This window comes from Piliocolobus tephrosceles, chromosome Y, assembly GCF_002776525.5.
Source record: "Piliocolobus tephrosceles isolate RC106 chromosome Y, ASM277652v3, whole genome shotgun sequence".
NCBI lineage: Eukaryota > Metazoa > Chordata > Mammalia > Primates > Cercopithecidae > Piliocolobus > Piliocolobus tephrosceles.
The window spans coordinates 469683-490023 of record NC_045456.1 but is presented as its reverse complement, the minus strand read 5'-3'; the positions used below and the strand labels follow the sequence as shown (position 1 = coordinate 490023).

Sequence of the window (20341 nt, the reverse complement as noted above, 5' to 3'; positions counted from 1 at the left end):
CTCTCCTGACTAGTGCTGGACTAAATACGTGTCTGTTGAATGAATGCAATGAAAATGCAGCGCAGGTCACTATCTCTTTAGTTTGCCTATAATAGAGTAAATCACTCTTCTCTTGCTTTATCTCAGTATGTATACTGTTAAATAAATAGCAATGATTGCTTTCTAAATGTATTCAACTTCACTCTACTAGTAGTCTGCTAAATTTGAATGTAAAGTAGAACTATTTTCTCCTTGCATTACAAATAGGACATCTGAAAGTCTTCTACAATTTCCAATTCTTATTTCTCGAAAGTAGCACACTGGATTACTCTTACAACAAATTCTTTAAAAAGCATTCAAAAATACCCTGTTAAAATGTACCTTCTGAGGCAGATACTCCTGACATACAGCTGCATTTAACTTCAAAATTTATCATGGGAATAAGCATAAACTGTTTATACATGGATCATGGATATTTATCCCTATCAAAACATTTGGCTTTGGAGAATAGTCTGAGAGAAGCTGCCTGGGGGTTGAGGTGGAAAGTAATGTACATCGTGTTATAGAGTAGCCTTTTTCTTCAGCAATGTTTGCAGAGAATTCTTGAGGATTCTCAAAACGACTACGTCATTTAAACACACAAAATTAGTGCCTTTTGAAAACTATGATTTAAATTTTCTGGTGGCAAGCATATCTAAGTGGATAAATTTATAAATAACCTAGCTTATTCCTGAGTCATTGTTGACCTGTATACTCAGAGATGATACCTTTCTGTTTTGTTCAGCCACTTACTTTTGTACATATCTCAACGTTTGCACTTTTGGCTGAATTTTAATTGTTTGATTATATGTCTCTCTTTAGTCTGTGAAAAAACACATTTTATTATTTATACATTCCTCATAGAAAACAATAGACCCATTTTTAATTGATTAAGGGGTTGCATGCGTGAGGGATGAGTGAATGCTAAGTTAGTTGTGTGACTTTGAGCAAACCACTTTTAGTCTCTCTAGACCTCAGCTATCCAATACAATATTGACTAGCTACATACATGTGGCCAGTAAGCACCTGAAATGTGGCTACCTGTGTAAAATACACATCAGATTTTATGTCTAAAACACACATCAAATTTTGAAGACTTAATACCAAAAAAACTCACAAATAACAGTGTTCATATTGATTGTATACTAAAATAATAACGCTTGGGGTATATTAGGTTAAATAAAATAACTATTTAAATTATTACACCTGCATCTTTTTATACTTTTTAATTTTTTATTTTGAAATAATTATAGAGTCCCAAAACAATTCAAAAATATTACAGAGAGGTTCTGAGTGCCTTTAACCAGTTTCCCCACTGATAGCATCTTACATAACTACAGTACAATATCAAAAATTTAAAATTGACATTTATATAATACACATGCCTTATTCAGATTTCAACAGTTTGACAAGCATACATTTTGTTGTGTGTGTGTGTGTATGAGTTCCACGCAATTTTATTCCATGTATAGCTGTGTAAGATCACCACTAAAATCAAGATGTAGAACCATTCCATCACCACAAAGATCTCCCTTGTGCTACTCCTCCATAAACCCACCCTTACCCTAACACCTGGTCACTAAACCCTACAAATCACCAGTAAGCTCTCCACCTCTATAATTTCTTCATTTAAGGAACGTTATATAAAAAAATCATACATTATGTATCCTTTGGAAATAGGTTTTTCTCCACTTATCATAATGCCTTTGAGATCCATCCTAGTTGTTGCATGTATCAATAATTGTTCTTTTTATTGCTTAGTCATATTCGTGGGATAGATTACCACAGTTTAACAACCCAGTGCTGGAGATCTGGGCTGTTTCCAGTGTGAGGCTATTAAAAATAACCTGCTATGAACATTCATCTATAGGATTTGTGTGAACATAAGTTTTCATCTTTATGAAATGAATGCCAATTATGAAACGAATGCCAATAAGTGTGACTGCTTGGTCATATGTTAAATATATATTTAGTATTTTTAGGAAACTGGTTGTTTAAGAACATAGGTGTAGAGTGATATGTCATTGTGGTTTTCATTTGGATTTCTCTAATAGCTAATAATATTCAATACCTTTTCATGTGTTTATTCACCATCCATATATCCTCTTGTAAAATGTTCATTTCTCTTGCTGATTTTCTAATTGGATTGCATCTTTCGTTTCTTCTGTTTTTTACTGTTGAGTTTTGAAATATTTTTGCGTATCTCACATGCAAGTCCTTTGTCAAATATGAGATTTACAGATATTTTCTCCCAGGTTGTAGGTTGTCTTTCCATCTTCTTAGCAGAGTCTTTTGCAGAGCAAACTTTTAATTTCAGTGAAATCCAATGTATTAACTGTTTTCTTTTGTGAATTCCTACATCTCAAGTATTTTTTTTTTCTTCTAAAAGATTTATAGCTTTGTATTTTGATCCACTGATCCATTTTGAGTTAAATTTTTTAAGTTGAGAGGTTTAGGTCAAGTTTCCATGTTTGTCTATGGGTGTCCAATTGCTCCAGCAATGTTTGTTGAATTGCTTTTGCATCTTCGTCAAAGGGACATGGTTGTTTAGGTCTATTTCTAGGTTCTACATTCTGTTCCAATGATCTATAATATCCATCCCTTCACTAATACCAGCCTTGGTTAATGAAGATTTATAATAAGTCTTGAAATCAGGTAGACTGTTTTCTCTAAGTTTATTCTTGCCTTTCTAATTTGTTTTAGTTATTCTAGTTCATTTGCCTTTTCACATAAACTTTAGAATAAGCTTGCATATATCCACAAATAATGATGCTGAGACTTTGACAGGAATTGCATTAAATTGAGGGGGAAATGATATTTTTACGATAATGAGTCTTCCACTCCTTGAGTATGGTATGTTTTTCTCATAAAATCTTGGACTTCTTTCATCAGCATTTAGCAATTTTCAGTATACAAGTCTTGTCATGTTTTGTTAGATTTATACTGAAGCATATCATTACTGTTGAGTTATTGTAAGTGGTATTATGTTGGGTTTTTTTGTTTGTTTGTTTTTGAGATGGAGTCTCGCTCTGTCGCCAGGCTGGAACGCAGTGGCACAATCTCGGCTCACTACAACCTCTGCCTCCCGGGTTCAAGCAGTTCTCCTGCCTCAGCCTCTGGAGTTGCTGGGACTACAGGCACACACCATCACACCTGGCTAATTTTTGTATTTTTAGTAGAGACAGAGTTTCACCATGTTGGGCAGGATGGTCTCCATCTCTTGACCTCGTGATCTGCCAACCTCGGCCTCCCAACGTGCTGGGATTACAGGCATGAGCCACCATACCCAGCTGGTATTGTGTTTTTAATTATGGCTCCAACATGTTCATTGCTAGTCTGAAAAATACAATTGATTTTTGTATGTTGATTTTGTCTCTGCAACTTTGCTGAACCTACCTACTAATTCTAGGAAGTATTTTTGTAGATTCCTTGAAATTTTATATGTAGATTGTGTCATTGGAAAATAGGAACAATTTTATTGCTTCTTTCCTAATCAACATGCTTTTATTTATTTTTCTTGCCTTATTACTCTAGCTGGGATTTTCAGTAGTGTGTTGAATAAAATTGGTGAAAGTGCCTGCACCTGCATTGTTTCCAAACTTAGGTGGAAAGTATTCAGACTTTTACTATTAATCATGAAGTTAGCTATGGTCTTTTCGTAAATGTCCTCTATTATATTCAGGAAGTTATCCTCTATTCCCAGTTTGGCTAGACTTTTTATCATAAATGGGTGTTGAATTATGTCAAATGTTTTTTCTGTATAAATTAATGAAATCATGCGATTTTTCTACTTTAGCCTGTTAATGCAGTGTTTTATTAAAGTGACAAATTTTTGAATATTCAACCAGCCTTGCATTCCTGAAATAAACTCCAGTTGGTGTATGTGTGTATGTATGTGTGTATATACATATGTATGGATGTACATTTCTATATTGCTAGATTCCATTTGCTAACGTTTTTTGAGGTTTATTTCATCTGTGTTCATAAGGGATATTGGTCTGTAGTTTTCTCTTCGTTTGTACTGGATTTGTCTCTTTTTCAGTCTGAGGGTACTATTAGCCTAATAAAATAAGTTGGGAAGTATTCCCTCCTCCTTTTCTATCTTCCGGAATAAAAACTTTGTAGAATATGTGTTAATTCCTCTTTAAATGTTGAAAAGCACCTAGGAGGGTGGATATATTTTGAGAGATTTTTAAAAAATACAAATTAAAAATTATCTATTTCATAATGGGTGACCTTTTGCAGTTTGTCCTTTTTGAAGAATTGCTCATTTTATCTAAGTTGCTAATTTTATGTGTGTAGTGTTGTTCTTACTATTCCATTATTAGCCTTGTCTTATATGTCAGGCCTGCCGTGATATCCATTGTTTCATTCCTGATATTATAATGCATGCTTTTTTTTTCTTTATTTATTTGTTTGTCTTGCTGGACGTTTGTCAATTTTATTGATCCTTCTCAAAGAACCAGTTTTGTTTCATTGATTTATGCTATTGTTTTGCTGTTTTCAAATTTAATAATATCAGCTCTTACCTTTATTGTTTTCCTTCTGTCTGCTTTGAGTTTATTTTGCTATTTTTAATAGTTCCTTGAGATAGTAAATTAGACTGTAGATTTGAGATTTTTTTCTCATTTTAATGTGACCATTTAGTACTATAAGTTTCCCTCTTCACACTGGAATAGGTATAACCCACAAATTTTGATATGCTGCATTATCATCTTCAATCTATGTATTTTTTAAAGTTTCTTTTGAAAATTGCTTTTTGGACCATAGATTATTTAGAAGTAATTTTCCTTAATTTCCAAATGCTTAGATATTTTTCTGTTATCTTTCTGTTTTTGATTGCTGGGTCTGCTAGTAACAAATTCTCTCAGTTTCCCCTCATCTGAGAATTCTTAGTCTCATTTTCATTTCTGAAGCTGTGTTCTCTGGATATAGAATTCTAGATTGACACTTCTTTCCTTTCAGCACTTGAAAAATATTAAACCACTTCCTTCTGGCCTCCATGGCTTCTGATCAGAAATCTGCTATTATTTGAACTACTCTTCCCCTATAGATAATACATCATTTCTCTCTAGCTGTTTTCAGTAATTTTTCTTTGTCTTTAAATCACAGACATTTGATTATGATGTGTCGTGCATTTCTTTGGGTTTACTGTGTTTAGGCTTTTCTCATTTTCTTGAATTTGCAGATTTATACAGTTCATGAAATTGTGAGAATTTCAGTCATCAGTCCTTGAATACTTGTTTATACCCATATTCTTTCTCCTCTCCTGGAATTCCAATGACATAAATATTAGATTTTTCATTACGATCCACAGGTCCCTGAGGCTTTATTAATTTTTTTATTCTATTTGCCTTCTGTTATTAAGATTTGGTAATTTTTAAATTTAATATTCTAACATCAAGTTCATTGCTTTGTTCCTCTCTCATCTCCATTCTTTTATTAAGCTCATGTAGTAAGTTTATTTCAATTATTGATGTTTTCAGTTCTAAAATTTCTACTTCTTTATGTCTTGAAGACTTTTTCTTAAGATGTTTTGCTAAGACTTTCTTTTTCCTTGTTCATTTCAAGCATGTTCATAATTGCTCATTGAATAATTTTTTATGATGGCTGTTGTAAATCCTTTTGAGAGAATCCCAATGTCTCTTTCTTCTAAGTGTTGGTATCTATTAATGGTGTTTACTCATTCAAGTTGAGATTTTCCTGATTCTTGATATGGTGAATGACTTTCAGTTCTGTCTTAGTCATTTGATGTATTATATTATAGACTTTTGATCTTATTTAAATCTTCTATTTTAGCAGGCCTCCACTGACATTACATTGGTAAGGAAAGTTGGGCAGAGCCACATTACTTTTAGGCAGGTGTAGAAGTCCAAGCTCCTCATTCAGCCTTCACCTACACTGTGGAAAGAATGAGGCATACCTCATTACTGCTGGGTGAAGGTAGAAGTCCAGGCTCCCCATGCAATTTCTACTGACATGATAGTGGGAGGGTGGAGAGGGGCACCTCATTACCTCTGTGAAGTGCTAAAAATCTACTTTCTCCACTCAGTCTCCTTGATTTCCTTGGACACCACCCAGTGAGAAGGGGAAGGGGCATCTCATTACCAATAGATGAAGGCAGAAATCTAGGCCTCTCAATTGCTTGGCATTTGCTGATGGGGACAGGAGGGTAGTTTTGCTTTTCTGTTTTCTGTGATGGTGAGTAGGGCAGTTATTGTCAAAGTTTTCTTTCTTGCTAGGCTGTTTCTTTCCTGGACCTTTGACTTCAAATAACAAGTTTTTCTTGGGAATTAAAAGATATCTGTGGCTGTTCATGTAGGTGTTTCTGGGTTCCAAGATTCTCCGGCACCCACTCCAGAATATATGGAAGGCAAAAAATAAAAAACCCAGGGAACTCATCATTGTGTCATCCCTTAAGTCCCAAAGTCCTAGCTGCTTTGCCTTCTCTCCAGATTTCAGAGTCTTATGTTTATTTTACATCTATGTCCAGGGATTTCAGCTATTGTTAGCAGGCAGAGTAGGGAGAAATAGACCTATGCCATTTTGCCCAGACTCAGAAGTTTCCCCTTCTTGCTTTTTAAAAACTGTGGTTACTAGAAAATAAATTGCATTTCTGACTCACATCATATTTCTGTTGGACAGAGCCATGTGTAGATCTTAGCCTTCACACTTGCAGATCAAAGCGTTACAAGAGATGCACTCCAAAGTCAATCCTTTACACCTCTACGATCCCATGATTTTAAGAATTGTTGTTTGACTTTTTTATACAATGCAAAATGATATAGATAATATTGTTTTTATTTCTACTTACCTACATCATAGTTATCAAAAATGAAATAGTTCTGGAAAGCCCTTCAAATGCCTCAAAATAGAGGCAAGGTTATTATTATTTTTTAAATGAATACCAATATGTTAACATTTCTATAGGAAGTAGTTGGTAAGCAAGGATTTCTCTGAAGGAGCTTATTGCAGGTGCTAATCAGCTCACATTATTTTTTACTGTCTGTGCTGAAAAAAGAATTAATTACTTCAGTAGCCTCACTTCTTCACATACCTAAATAATGCATACCCCTACTCTGTGGAGAATAAACTAAATTTGATAGAGAAAAATTTAATGTGTAGCTAAAGATAGCACTGTAATCTCCTTGAAAGAACTCTCAGCACTCTCCTCCCTCCTTTTAAACAGACTTTCCTTTTCTGAAACTGCTAATGAATGGTTCTTGTATCCTTGTGACTCCCTCCTTCATTGTATATCTTCCCACATATTTCCAAAGACAATTAAAGTTCATTTTCTTTCAATATTCATAAGTAATTTTTCTGAAATCCACTGGATCCTTACCAGAACAATTACAATAACCTGTCCCCAAAAGTCTTGTTTTCTAGAAGCATTGCTTAAAATTAAGACGGTGCCTTTGAGCTTCAGGTACAAAATATATAAAGTTCTCACTCCATCACTACAAAGTTTCCCAGTGGTCTAGTCGTCTCTCGTTGAAATTGTTTCCCTTAAAACATGCTTTTCTCCATCGTTCCACAAAAAGGGCATTCTTTTTTAAGACGGAGTAACTCACTCTGTTGCCCAGGTGGGAGTGCAGTGGCACAATCTCAGCTCATTGAAACCTCCATCTCCCGGGTTCAAGTTATTCTCCTGCTTCAGTCTCCCGAGGAGCTGGGGTGACAGATGTATACCACCATGCCCAACTAATTTTTGCATTTTTAGTAGCAACGGGGTTTTGCCATGTTGGCCAGGCTGATCTCAAACTCCTGGCCCCAAGCAATCTGCTCGCCTTGGTCTCCCAAAGTGCTGGGATTATAGGCATGAGCCACTGCGCTGGGCCAAAAAGGGCATTCTTGAAGGTCATTGATGATTTTCCTCTCCAAAATTCAGTAGTCTACCTCCATCCTGTCCTTTTGAAGAATTTTATATTGTTTACCAAAACTCCTCGACAAGTTCTCCTGCCTTATTTCTTAATATATAGCCTCTCTCTTCCCCTACCTTCCTGCTTTTCTCTTCTCGTTATCTAATCATATGAATTCTATAGTTCCTTAAAATGTTCTTCAACCTGTCTTTCATTACTGTCTATTTGTTGGAAGCATTCAATTCCAGTTTCAACTATAACTTCTATGCTGACTATTCTCAAATCTCTCTTCATCTTCTCATCTGAACTACAGTCCCAAATCTCCAGGTTCAGTTAGCATTTTTACTTGTAGGTCCCCCATAACACCACAAACTGGACACGACTGAAACCAAACTCATCTGCCTCCCCTCCGCGTTTCCTGTCGAATGACTTCAACATTCTCTGCTTCAATAAGTCTCCAACCTGGAGGATTGAGTCATCTTTAATTAAAGACTCTTTTTATCTGAGAACCAGGCACCAAATCAAGCACACTTTGACCCTAGAAACGAGGATTAGGTGGAAGGGAAAAGACCTTCAAGCTAACCATATCCATGTTTAAATTTATTCACGTCTAAAGTTATTTACCACAACTTTGCATGAACTTGGATATATTATATAACATCTCTGAGCTTCAATGTTTTCACATGAAAAAGGCAGAAAATACATACTATGAAGTTGCTGTGATGATTTAATGAGATAATACACTTAAAATATTTAGCATATAGTAGAACTCAAGAATGTGAGTTGCTTCTCAGACACCATGTTTCTATCTGTTCCATTCTCTGAGTTCCCACTGCTAAACTGCCACACTCTATTCAAGTCTCTCAGTCCCATGTACTTGAAATATCAAAAACAAAGCCCCCATTTTTCAACCCCACTTCTCTGCATTCTACTTTCTCCAAAGGGACCCAATTCCCTCATTAATGTCATATGATTCCTTCATTCTAAGTTTGCCACTGGATGGCCTATAAACAACAGGAATTTATTTCTCACAGCTCTGGAGTCTGGGAAGTCCAAAATCAAGTTACCAGCAGACTTGCTGTCAGGTAAGGGCCCACTTCCCGGTTCATAGACGACCAACTTTTCATTGTAACCTCACATCACAAGAAAGGCATGGGGTTTCTCTCAGGCCTGTTTTATAAGGGCAAGCTAATCCCATTCATGAGAGCTGTACTCTCATGACTGAGTCACCTCCCAAAGGCCCCAACTCCTAACATCATCACCTTTGGGGTTAGGATTTCAACATAGGAACTTCGGGGGAACAAAAACATTCAAACCGCATTTGATGTTCTACATCAGTGCTTACGAGCACTTGGGGTTCATATATCAATAACATTTAAAAGCCTAATTAGGCTACTGGCCATTAGATTTACATTCTTTCTTGCCCTAGGAGAGACCTTTAAAAATAATTTGAAATCCTTATTTCATTTTAAAAGTATATTTTACAAAAGATAGTAAGGCATAATGTTAGAATAAAAAAGTTTACATTGAATAAATTTAGATTTGGATTAAAAAATTATATTATCCGTATTTTTTTTTTTTTTTCATTTTGATATGGACCAGAGGAAACTATCAGAAAAATCCTTGGACAGGGAATCTCCATGATTCTCTCTCTATACCTACTGTTTCTGTAACAGGGATAATTGATACTTGGAGAGTTCCTACTATGAACCAATTAGTAAAACTTTGTGTGTGTCTTGTGTGTATACAAGACAATATGCCATTCTACAGACAGCAAAACTAAGACATAATTTTCTCAAGGACTCACAGTGAATAAATGGTGAAAGTGATATTTGAAACCAGTTATTTAAGGTCCAGTGTTCTTGATTGCTAACTATACCACACTGCTGCTACTTCTTTAGACTCTGTGGCATGAGTATGATTCTGTACACAAAATAAACATACCAATATGTACAATGAGAATGGCAATGTTTGCCATAATATAGCACATGTATTGAACAGAATAATGGCCAGATATATATCATCCCAAGGAAACTACTTCTATAAAGAGTATTTATAAATTGTCAAGTGCTGTACAGATGCAAAACCAACTATAATTATTATCATCAACAATGCTAACTGGAATTCCATAAGTCAAGTTTGCTTTAGACCATCACAGCAGATTTATTAAATAAAACACTATCAGTATCATTTCTAAGGGAGTCCCATATATGACACTATTTTAGGCCAACAACATTAACTCATCTTTAAGAGAGTTTTGTAGAAATCAGAGTGATTGCAAATTAGCCCAATTCACAGCCTGCAATATTGCACTCTCTTACTGTTGCCTCTAAGATTATAGGGACTGCCCTAAGCAAAATGGTAGAAATCGTCTTAAACATACTCTTGTCTTTCCTTACATTACCCTTTTTATCTTACCTTGGGGGAAACTTTACAGATCCCCTCTACCAGAAATTCAATTCTTTCCATCTTTCCCACTCTCTGCCCTAAAAGAATCTTTTAGCCAGCTGCTCCACTGGAAAGCATCTAACTGACAAATTCACATTTTTGTGTTTTGTTTTTCCAGGACCATGCTAATAACATACCAAGCCATAAGCCACAGGGATACATATTTAGTGGGAATATTTCAGATACAGTGAATAAGCCTGTTGTAGAGATAGTTGAGGCAAAGAACATCACACTGCTGGCCCTTAATGTAGCTGACAAATATTTTTTCCAACTGATAAGGGCAATCATAAATGGTAATTAATCATCCTGAAAGCACAAGCCCTCTCAGTATCTTCAATATCCGCAAGTCTTCTATCAGTTCTGTGTCATCACAGTAATTCACTACCATGAGTTCCATCTTAAAGTGCACTGCTTTTTACCCAAATTTTACAACTACCCCTCTGACAACAATATGACTTTTCTTCCCTTCACTTTCATGGCTTCTTCTATTTTTCCATATCACCCACATAAAACAAGAATAGAAGCAAGTCACTTCGTAGTAAAGGACTAATGTCCCGTACTGTTTTCCCGACTGGCCACAAGTCAACAAATGGTTCTAGATTTTTACTCCCAATAATGTGCTGAGTACCTTTGGTCAATTCCAGAAAGAATGTGGAATCTCAATTTCAATCTCTATAATAAGGGAGAAGAACAAAATGACCTCTGATGTACCCAACACCTGTAGAATTCTACGGTTCTGTAACATTAAATATTATTCAAAGTAAAGATGAATACACAATGACAGAGAAACATAATATATCCTTCGAGAGGTAAAAGCCACGTGTAACTAAACAAATTTCCTTTTAAAATAGTTAATAAACTAGAAGACATTGAGAATGCCTTAAAATTCCTAGTACAATTCATGGAGAAGTACGGAGGAGTTGTGATGTGACTTGATCAGAATATACCTGGTTGAACAACCAGATGAAAAAAAAAATGGTGAGGTAATTTGTATTTATCCAGACCAGTGGTTTCCAAACTACATTCCAAAGAACATTACTAATTATAAAAAATAATAAAAAGATTGCATTTAAATGGTGACTGAGCCCTTGAGGGTTGTCTGGACTTAGCGACTCAATCTACAAAATAGAGTATGGAAAGGGTGAAATACTAATTTTTCAGTGTAGCAAATATGAACACAAATTATCCAAGAGACCAAGGTTGACATTACCAATGATAGGTCACGTTGACATCAGGTACCTATCTCCCCAATATGATGTGATGGGACAGGCTCTTCATCTCTGTGATATTTTCTTCCAAAGCTCATAACCCCAGTCTAATCATAAGAAGTTACATCAAGTATACCTTTTTGAAGGACATTCTACAAAATTCCTGATCATTACTCCTCAAAACTGGAAAGATTATGAAAAATAAGAAAAAACTGAGAAACTCTCACAAACTGTATATAACTAAATGTAGTATGGTGTCTTGGAGTGGATCTTGAAACAGAAAAAAATACATTAATGGAAAACTGGTAGCATAAAGTCTGGAATTTAGCTGATGGTAACACACCAATAGTGTCTTCCTATATTTGACAAATGTATCATGATAATGAGATATGATAAGATTAGAGGAAGCTGAAACTGGCCGAGGCTATATGAGAACCTCTCTGCACTACTTCTGTAACTGTTCTGTAAATCTAAAATTATTCCAAATAAAAAGCTTATTTAAATAATTGATGAAGATATCCATTGGCAAATTTGTTTGGGGAACTTTGGATTAAACAACTGATTTTTCTCAATGTCTGTAATTGTCATAGCTCCTGGAATAGCCAATAAGCATTGTGATTTTAACAGAGAGAATATAGGGTGCTGAGTTTCCCAAACATATTTGACCAGAAACCTTTTCATTTCTTCAAATAGTATCTTTTACAAAAAGTACTGACACAGAGAAGTTTTCACCCAAGGTGTCACAGACTTCTGTCCTATACTAGACCATGATGAAATTTTAATCAGTGACTGACTGAAGAACAAAGATGCTATGAACATTAAATTGGCAGAAGACTTGAAACTAGAGGCTAATATGATGGATTAGAGAATAATCATTAAAATTATATTTCATAGGCTACATCAATTGACCAAACTTAATACGATGACTATAAAACGATACACATATAGTCTTCATTTAGGTAAGCAAATTTTTTTTAAAAATCAACTGAGTAAGTAAAAGAAGCAAGAACTTAAATGCCCGTCATGTTACTGTGAGCAGCTTTGTGTCTCAGGAGTTCTTAGGTCAAATTAGTAGAATTGTCATGCTCAGTAAAGATGCCCTAATAGTAGGAGTGATGCCATTTATGCAGATTGTTTGCTTGTCTTTTTGTTTGTTTTTCAGTTCTGTGTGCTACATTGTAAATGGTCCTCAATGAACCATTTCCAAAGGAGAGGCAATAGGATGATGTGTGTCTTGGAAACCATGTCATAGCAAGAAACGTTGAAGAAACTGGAAATGTTGCCGTGATGCACAGAAACCTTTGACAGAGGCCGGACACCGTGGCTCACACCTGTAATCCTAGCACTTCAAGAGGCCAAGGCGAGTGGATCACCTGAGGTCAGTAGTTCGAGACCAGCATGGCCAACATGGTGAAATCCCGTCTCTACTAAAAATACAAAAAATTAGCCAGGCGTGGTGGCAGGCACCTGTAATCCCAGCTACTCGGGAGGCTGAGGCAGGAGAACCACTTGAACCCAGGAGGCCGAGGTTGCAGCGAACCAAGATTGCACTATTGCATTCCAGCCTGGTAACAAAAAAACAAAAACCATCTCAAAAAAAAAAAAAAAAAAAAAAAAAAAAACCCTTTGACACATCCTTAAGTACACAAGGATACAGGAGAATCAAGCCTATTCTGTATAACTTGAGAACTCGGGAGAAGGACTTAAGGACACAGGAAACTGCACATTTTGGTTCAAAAAAACTTCTGTAATCATTAAACAGCCTCATAATGGAATGGATATTCTTGAAATGAAGTCAGCTCCCTGCCTCTGGGGCTGTCTAAATGGAAACTGGCTATCCCTCTGTCCAAACTGCTGCTAGAATGTCTTCTGCACGTACCTAATAATGAGTTCTACACAGCCTTCCAGTGCTAAGGTCTCAGAAGCTATCAAACCACAGGGAAGGAAAAAAAATGAAGAGACACTGAGAAAACTGACAAACCACTAAAAACAGCCCCTAAAGTACCCTTAGGCACCACTCTACCTCTCTTCTAACCATCATCCCTGTAATAATATCTGGAAACTGCCTAAACAAGTGCTGACATTTAGTTGATGAATTAAGGCAAAACGCTGTCCTGGAGTATGCACCTAAGAGATTTCTGATTAGTAGAATTTAAGTTACACTAGAGGACAGGGAAGTGATGAATTTATCCTGACCAAAGTATTGTATTCACTGCAAAAGAAATTTACCAAAATAAATAAACACACAAATATATAAATAAATAGTTTTTCTTTAAATGCACTTTTATTTATCTTAGAGAAATGACTGGTTTATATAAAGGACAATGTGTATATGGTGTGTATGCTTAAAGCGTGCTTCAAGGTTGCTCTCAAGCTGAGCCAGAACTATCACGAGAAGAGTGAAAGGCGCACCCAGGACACAGAAGTTAAGGAAGCAGTTACTCTTAGGGTCCTGTAAGTGCTGGCGGGGTCAGCACTTACGTGAGGGTAAGTACCTCTTTAAATTTGCGTCACAGACGCTGGCTTACCTCACCCCAGTCCAAGCCCTGTGATTGGTCAGGCCATCAAAGCCTTGCCCCTATACGACAAACACTGGTTTCTTAGGCAACTGCTGCGTAGCTACGTGACTAGCACCCGGAAATAATTGCCACCGCCATCTTTTGGTGCAGAAGGTGACGGGAAAGAGGCCGCAGACCTGAACTTCCAACCGTATGTAGGCAAGAAGCCGGTGCCGATACTCCCACTATCACACAATGTCCCACTGGGCCCCAGAGTGGAAGAGAGCGGAGGCTAATCCAAGAGACCTTGGGGCCAGCTGGGATGCCAGGGGCAGCAGAGGCCGTGGCTGGAGTGGCGCCGTCGGCCATCAGGGACCGAGAACAGCAGGCTCCCGTGAACCACCACTCTGCTTTAAAATAAACAACAATATGGTTGGTGCGGTCATTGGTCACGGTGGATCAAAAATAAAAGATCTACAACATTCGACAAACACTAAAATACAGATTATAAAGGGGGAATCTGAAGCATTAGTCAGAATTTTTGGCAACAGGGAAATGAAAGCAAAAGCCAAAGCTATTATAGAAACACTTAGAAAAAAAGGAAGCTACAACTCAGAATCCAGTGTGGCTAATGCTGCATCCCAACCCCCTACTAGAATAAATCTAGGCAGAAATGACATTGCTGGAGAAGCTCGGCCATTGTCAAATTGGGATCGAATTGGGGCAGCAGTCGCAGAGTGCGAAAACAGAAAATGGGCAGATCTACCACCAGTTAAGAAAAATTTTTACATAGAATCCAAAGCAACAAGCTGCATGTCTGAAATGCAAGTAATTAACTGGAGAAAGGAAAATTTCAACATAATGTGTGATGACCTGAAAAGTGGCGAAAAGCGTCTCATCCCAAAACCAACTTGTAGGTTTAAAGACGCTTTTCAGCAATACCCTGATCTTCTGAAAAGCCTAACAAGGGCAGGGTTTGTAAAGCCAACGCCAATTCAGTCACAGGCATGGCCAATTATTCTACAAGGAATAGATCTTATAGAAGTTGCACAAACCGGAACAGGGAAAACATTGTCCTATTTAATGCCTGGGTTTATTCATGTTGATTCTCAACCATTATCTAGAGAGCAAAGGAATGGGCCTGGGATGCTAGTCCTTACGCCCACTAGAGAGTTGGCTCTTCAGGTGGAAGCTGAATGTTCAAAGTATTCATATAAAGATCTCAAAAGCATTTGCATATGTGGTGGTAGAAACAGAATTGGACAAATAGAAGACATTAGTAAAGATGTAGATATAATTATTGCAACTCCTGGGAGGCTGAATGACCTACAAATGAATAACTCTGTCAACCTAAGAAGCATAACCTACTTAGTTATGGATGAGGCAGATAAAATGCTGGATATGGAATTTGAACCCCAGATAATGAAGATTTTATTAGATGTGCGCCCAGACCGGCAGACTGTTATGACAAGTGCAACTTGGCCAGATACCGTTCGTCAACTGGCACGTTCTTACTTGAAAGATCCTATGATTGTTTATGTTGGTAATCTGAATCTAGCTGCTGTACATACAGTGAAGCAAAATATAATTGTTACCACAGAAGAAGAAAAACGAGCTCTCACCCAAGAATTCATAGAGAACATGTCACCCAATGACAGAGTCATCATATTTGTCAGCCAAAAATGTATTGCTGTTGACTTATCAAGTGACTTCAATATCCAAGGCATATCTGTAGAATCATTACATGGCAACAGTGAACAGAGTGATAAAGAACGAGCATTAGAGGACTTTGAAAGGGGAAACATAAAGATACTGATTACAACTGATTCAGTATCCCGAGGTCTTGATGTTAATGATGTCACACATGTATATAATTACGATTTCCCATGCAATATTGAAGAATATGTACACAGAGTAGGGCGCATTGGACGGGCAGGAAAGACTGGCACATCGGTTACCCTCATCACTCAGAGAGATGCGAAAATGGCCGGTGAATTGATTAAAATTCTGAAAAGAGCAAATCAGAGTGTTCCAGAAGATCTTGTAGTAATAGCTGAGCAATACAAGTTAAATCAACAAAAGAGGGACGCAGAAACACGACCAAGAAAACCTGGACAAAGGCGCAAGAAGCTTCATTATCGTTTACGTTGAAAAGTTGTACCAGGCTACTAGAAGATTCCAGGCATGTTAAAGATATGCAGTATTGAATATACATAAAGAAGTATTGGAAACACACTGGCCATTTGAGGACATAACTAATTCTTAGATAATACTGCTAAACTTTCAATATTGTGTATGTTCCTTAATTTTAAAAAGTCTCAAAAATGAGTGAGAGACTATGTGAAGGAAAAGTAAATGTTATGTGTTAAAGTTTAATTTCTTTCAAAAAATACTTTTATTTTAGGTTTGGGGGTATATGTGAAGGTTTGTTACATCAACACGTGTCATGGGGATTTACTATACATATTATTTCATCACCCAGGTATTAAGCCCAGTGCCCAATAATTATCTTTTCTGCTCCTCTCCCTCCTTCCACCCTCCCCCATCAGGTAGACCCCAGTGTCTGCTGTTTCCCTCTTTGTGTTCATATGTTCTCATCATTTACTTGCCACTTACAAGTGAGAACATGTGATACTTGAGTTTCTGTTCCTGTGTTAATTTTATAGTCTGCCATGTCCATTTGTCTTCTCTAAAACACTTGGTAGAAGACAATAGTGGTGCTTTTCTGGCTTTAAAATAGTTGTACTAAATTGAAGCATAGCTTCAAGCTTATCCAGTCAAAATATTCTCTTCCCCCCACCCCAGCAGTTGGTGCCACAACCGTTCTTAAAGTTATTTCCACTACCATTCTCTACTTGTTTTAGTTCATTAGGAAATAAGTGCTAAATTTTTTAGAAGATTCCACAATTCTGTTTTTATCAGAATGATGTCATCAACGGAGCAGGATGTCTGACTCATTGGGAATCAGGTCCTTGTATGCATTTTGTCACTAACCCTTGGTTAAAACTCTGAGGAAATCACTTGCCTTCTCTAGGCCTCAATTTCTCCACTCATGAAATGGGACAGTTATATTAATTAATTTAGGGGTCCCTTTCACCTCTAAAATTTGGTGATATTATAACTAAAACTCTATACCCCAGCCTTATATTAACACTTTTTTGTCTAATCTAGGGGAAATTGCATCCTTGCATAATAAGTTGAACCAAACAATCCTTTTCAATGACAAGAATAGTGCATTCTGCATTTTTATTGATTTTGCAATGTAACTGGTAGATTTTCATTTAATTCTTTGCTTTTCTTTTCACCATGTTTTATTTTAATTCAATTTGTAGGTCAAAACCATATATATATATACACACACACACACACACACACACACACACATACATATATCAGGGAAAAAAATAAAGTGAAAGAAAAATGTATCTACTGGGAAAAACATTAAAACCAATCAAATAAGGGCTGGCCATGGTGGCTCACGCCTGTAATCCCAGCACTTTGGGAGGCCAAGGTGGGTGGATCACCTGAGGTCAGGAGTTCAAGACCAGCCTGATCAACGTGGAGAAACCCCGTCCCCACTGAAAATACAAAATTAGCCAGGTGTGGTGGCACATGCCTGTAAGCCCAGCTACTCGGGAGGCTGAGGCAGGAGAATCGCTTGAACCCAGGAGGTAGAGGTTGCGGTGAGCTGAAATTGTGCCATTGCACTCCAGCCTGGGCAACAAGAGCAAAACTCTGTCTAAAAATAGAAAAGGAAAAAAAAAAAAAAACCCAATCAAAGGACATTTTTGCCAGAAGAACCAATTTTAGTAAAACTCTTCCTAATTTTATCTATAATTCTACCTCTTATGCCTTATTTAGAAGCAAGGTGCTTCTCACACCTGCAAAAAGAAATCCCCACAAAGATGCTAAGCAAACTTTAAAATTCAGTGTTCATGAAAACATTAGAATTAGTTAACATTTCTGGCAAAATCAAGAGAAAAATTAAGGCAACAATCTTTTTTCCCAGCATGCCTTACCTGTGACTACAAATAAGTCAGAAAATAAGGGAAAGAAAGAAGTAAATGCTCTGTGTATAGGTATGTAAGGCTTAAAGTATGGACTTTAAAGGCTTTTTTAAATGTAGACCTTAATATCTCTGGATAAAATTAGTAACAATGGTTAACATTTTTGAGTGATACATACCTGGTGCTTTATCTCCTAATCTCTAATATTTTTAAGAACCCACTCAGAAGGAAATCTTACCCCTATTTTGCAGAGGATGAAGCAAAGTCAGAGGAGCTAACTTGCCTAAGGGCCCTAAACCTGGTTAAAGAGATATTAAGTGATATTTAAAGGACTTCAGGGATATTTTGACCCAGAAGTGCCTGATTCCAATATTTATATTTCTTAATTTCAGTACAGGTATTATGTTTAAAGGCAATATGCTTGTCTTGAGGTTCTCTACAAGTTCAGATTTAGTGAAATAGAGAAGAGTGCGCAAATTTAATGCAAAGGCAATCTATAGCAGACCCGTAATAGAAGCTCAAATGGCTTAGTGCTGTTCACTCAGAGGAGAAATGATAAATGTTTAGCAAGTTAGAGTATATGTTATTTTCCAGAATTATTCTTAGAGGCAATGTTATATTTGTTATAAAAGAATGCAACAGTTTGACTACTTGAGATAGTATATTTCCATAATCATGTTTAAGTAACAGTTACAAGAAAAATTATCACTCAATGTCTATAAGAAAATGAGAGGTGTATGGATTTCTTCTACAACATAATGCTGAACAGAAGAACTAGTGTATAGAGAAAGATAAGTAGAAATAGTGCAATGACTGTTAACCAAGGGTGATTTTGCTCCGCAGGGGACATTTGACAATATCCGTAGACAGTATTGGTTGTTACAACTATGGGTGGGGCGTGAGGTGCTACTGGCATCTAGTGGGTAGAGGCTAAAAACCCTACAATCTTCAGGATAGCCCAACACGACAGAGAATTATCTGGCACAAAACAATAGTGCTGAGATGGGGAATACCTGACACAGCATAAGAAAAACAACCAAAACCAATTGCTTAGTAACCAAAAAGGCATGTCAAAGAAAAAAAAAATAGAGGGTTTCTAAGTTATATCTTATAGGTTTTGCAGAGAAAAAATATCCCTACAAACTTCCTGTCTTTGGTGTAGTCTACATCAGTGGTTCTCTACCAGGACCAATTTTATCAATGTTTGGAGACAGATTTGGTGGGTGGTTGTGTTAGTCCATTTTCATACTGCTATGAAGAAATACCAAGATTGGGTAATTTATAAAGAAAAAGAGGTTTAATGGACTCACAGTTCCACAGGGCTGGAGAGGCCTCACAATTATGGTGGAAGGCGAAGGAGGACAAAAGGTACATCTTCGTGGTGAGCAGGCAAGAGAGCTTGTGTAGGGGAACTCCCATTTATAAAACCATCAGATCTCATGAGACTTACTATCAGGAGAACAGTGCGGGAAAGACCCACCCCCATGATTCAATTACCTCCCACCAGGTCCCTTCCATGACTTGTGGAAATTATGGGAGCTACAATTTGAGATGAGATTTGGGTGGGGACACAGCCGAACTATATCATCCTGTTCCTGGCCCCTACAGAATCTCATGTCCTCACATTTCAAAACCAATCAGGGCTTCCCAACTGTCCCCCAAAATCTTAACTCTTTTTAGCATTAACTCAAAAGTCCACAGTTCAAAGTTTCATCTGAGACAAGGCAAGTCCCTTCCACCTATGAGCCTGTAAAATCAAAAGCAATTTAGTTACTTCCCAGATATAATGGAGGTACAGGCCTTGGGTAAATATACCCATACCAAATAAGAGAAACTGCTTAAAACAAAGGAGCTACAGGCCCCATGCAAGTGTGAAATCCAGCTGGGTAGTCAAATCTTAAAGCTCCAAAATGATCTCCTTTGACTCCAGGTCTCACATCCAGGTCACGCTGATGCAAGAGGCGGGTTCCCATGGTCTTAGGCAGCTCTGTCCCTGTGACTTTGCAGTGTATACCCTCTTTTCTGGATGCTTTCATGGGCTTGCATTGAGTCTCTGTGGCTTTTCCAGGTGCATGGTGTAAGCTGTTGGTGGATCTACCATTCTGGGGTATGGAGGATGTTGTTCCTCTTCTCACAGCTCCACTAAACAGTGCTCTAGTAGGGACTCTGTGTGGGGGCTCCCCCCCTACATTTCCCTTATGCACTGCCCTAGCAGAGGTTCTCCATGAGGGCCCTGCCCCTGCAGCAAACCTCTGCCTGGGCATCCAGGTGTTTCCATACATCCTCTGAAACCTACGCAAAGG

At 37.3% G+C, this 20341-nt stretch overlaps 1 protein-coding gene and 1 long non-coding RNA gene across 3 annotated transcripts in view; one reads left to right on the top strand and one right to left on the bottom strand.

Moving 5' to 3' along the window:
* LOC116418598 overlaps positions 1 to 20341 on the bottom strand; it is a 916691-nt gene that overhangs the window by 597110 nt on the left and 299240 nt on the right. The window lies entirely within an intron of this gene.
* DDX53 (DEAD-box helicase 53) lies at positions 14205 to 16318 on the top strand. Its single transcript, XM_023202574.2, has one exon. The coding sequence runs from the start codon at positions 14287 to 14289 to the stop codon at positions 16180 to 16182; it is 1896 nt and encodes a 631-aa protein (XP_023058342.1). The 5' UTR covers positions 14205 to 14286; the 3' UTR covers positions 16183 to 16318.

Coding starts and splice junctions, on each gene's coding strand:
- DDX53 (XM_023202574.2), top strand. CDS start 14,287: ATGTCCCACTGGGCCCCAGAGTGGAAGAGAGCGGAGGCTAATCCAAGA.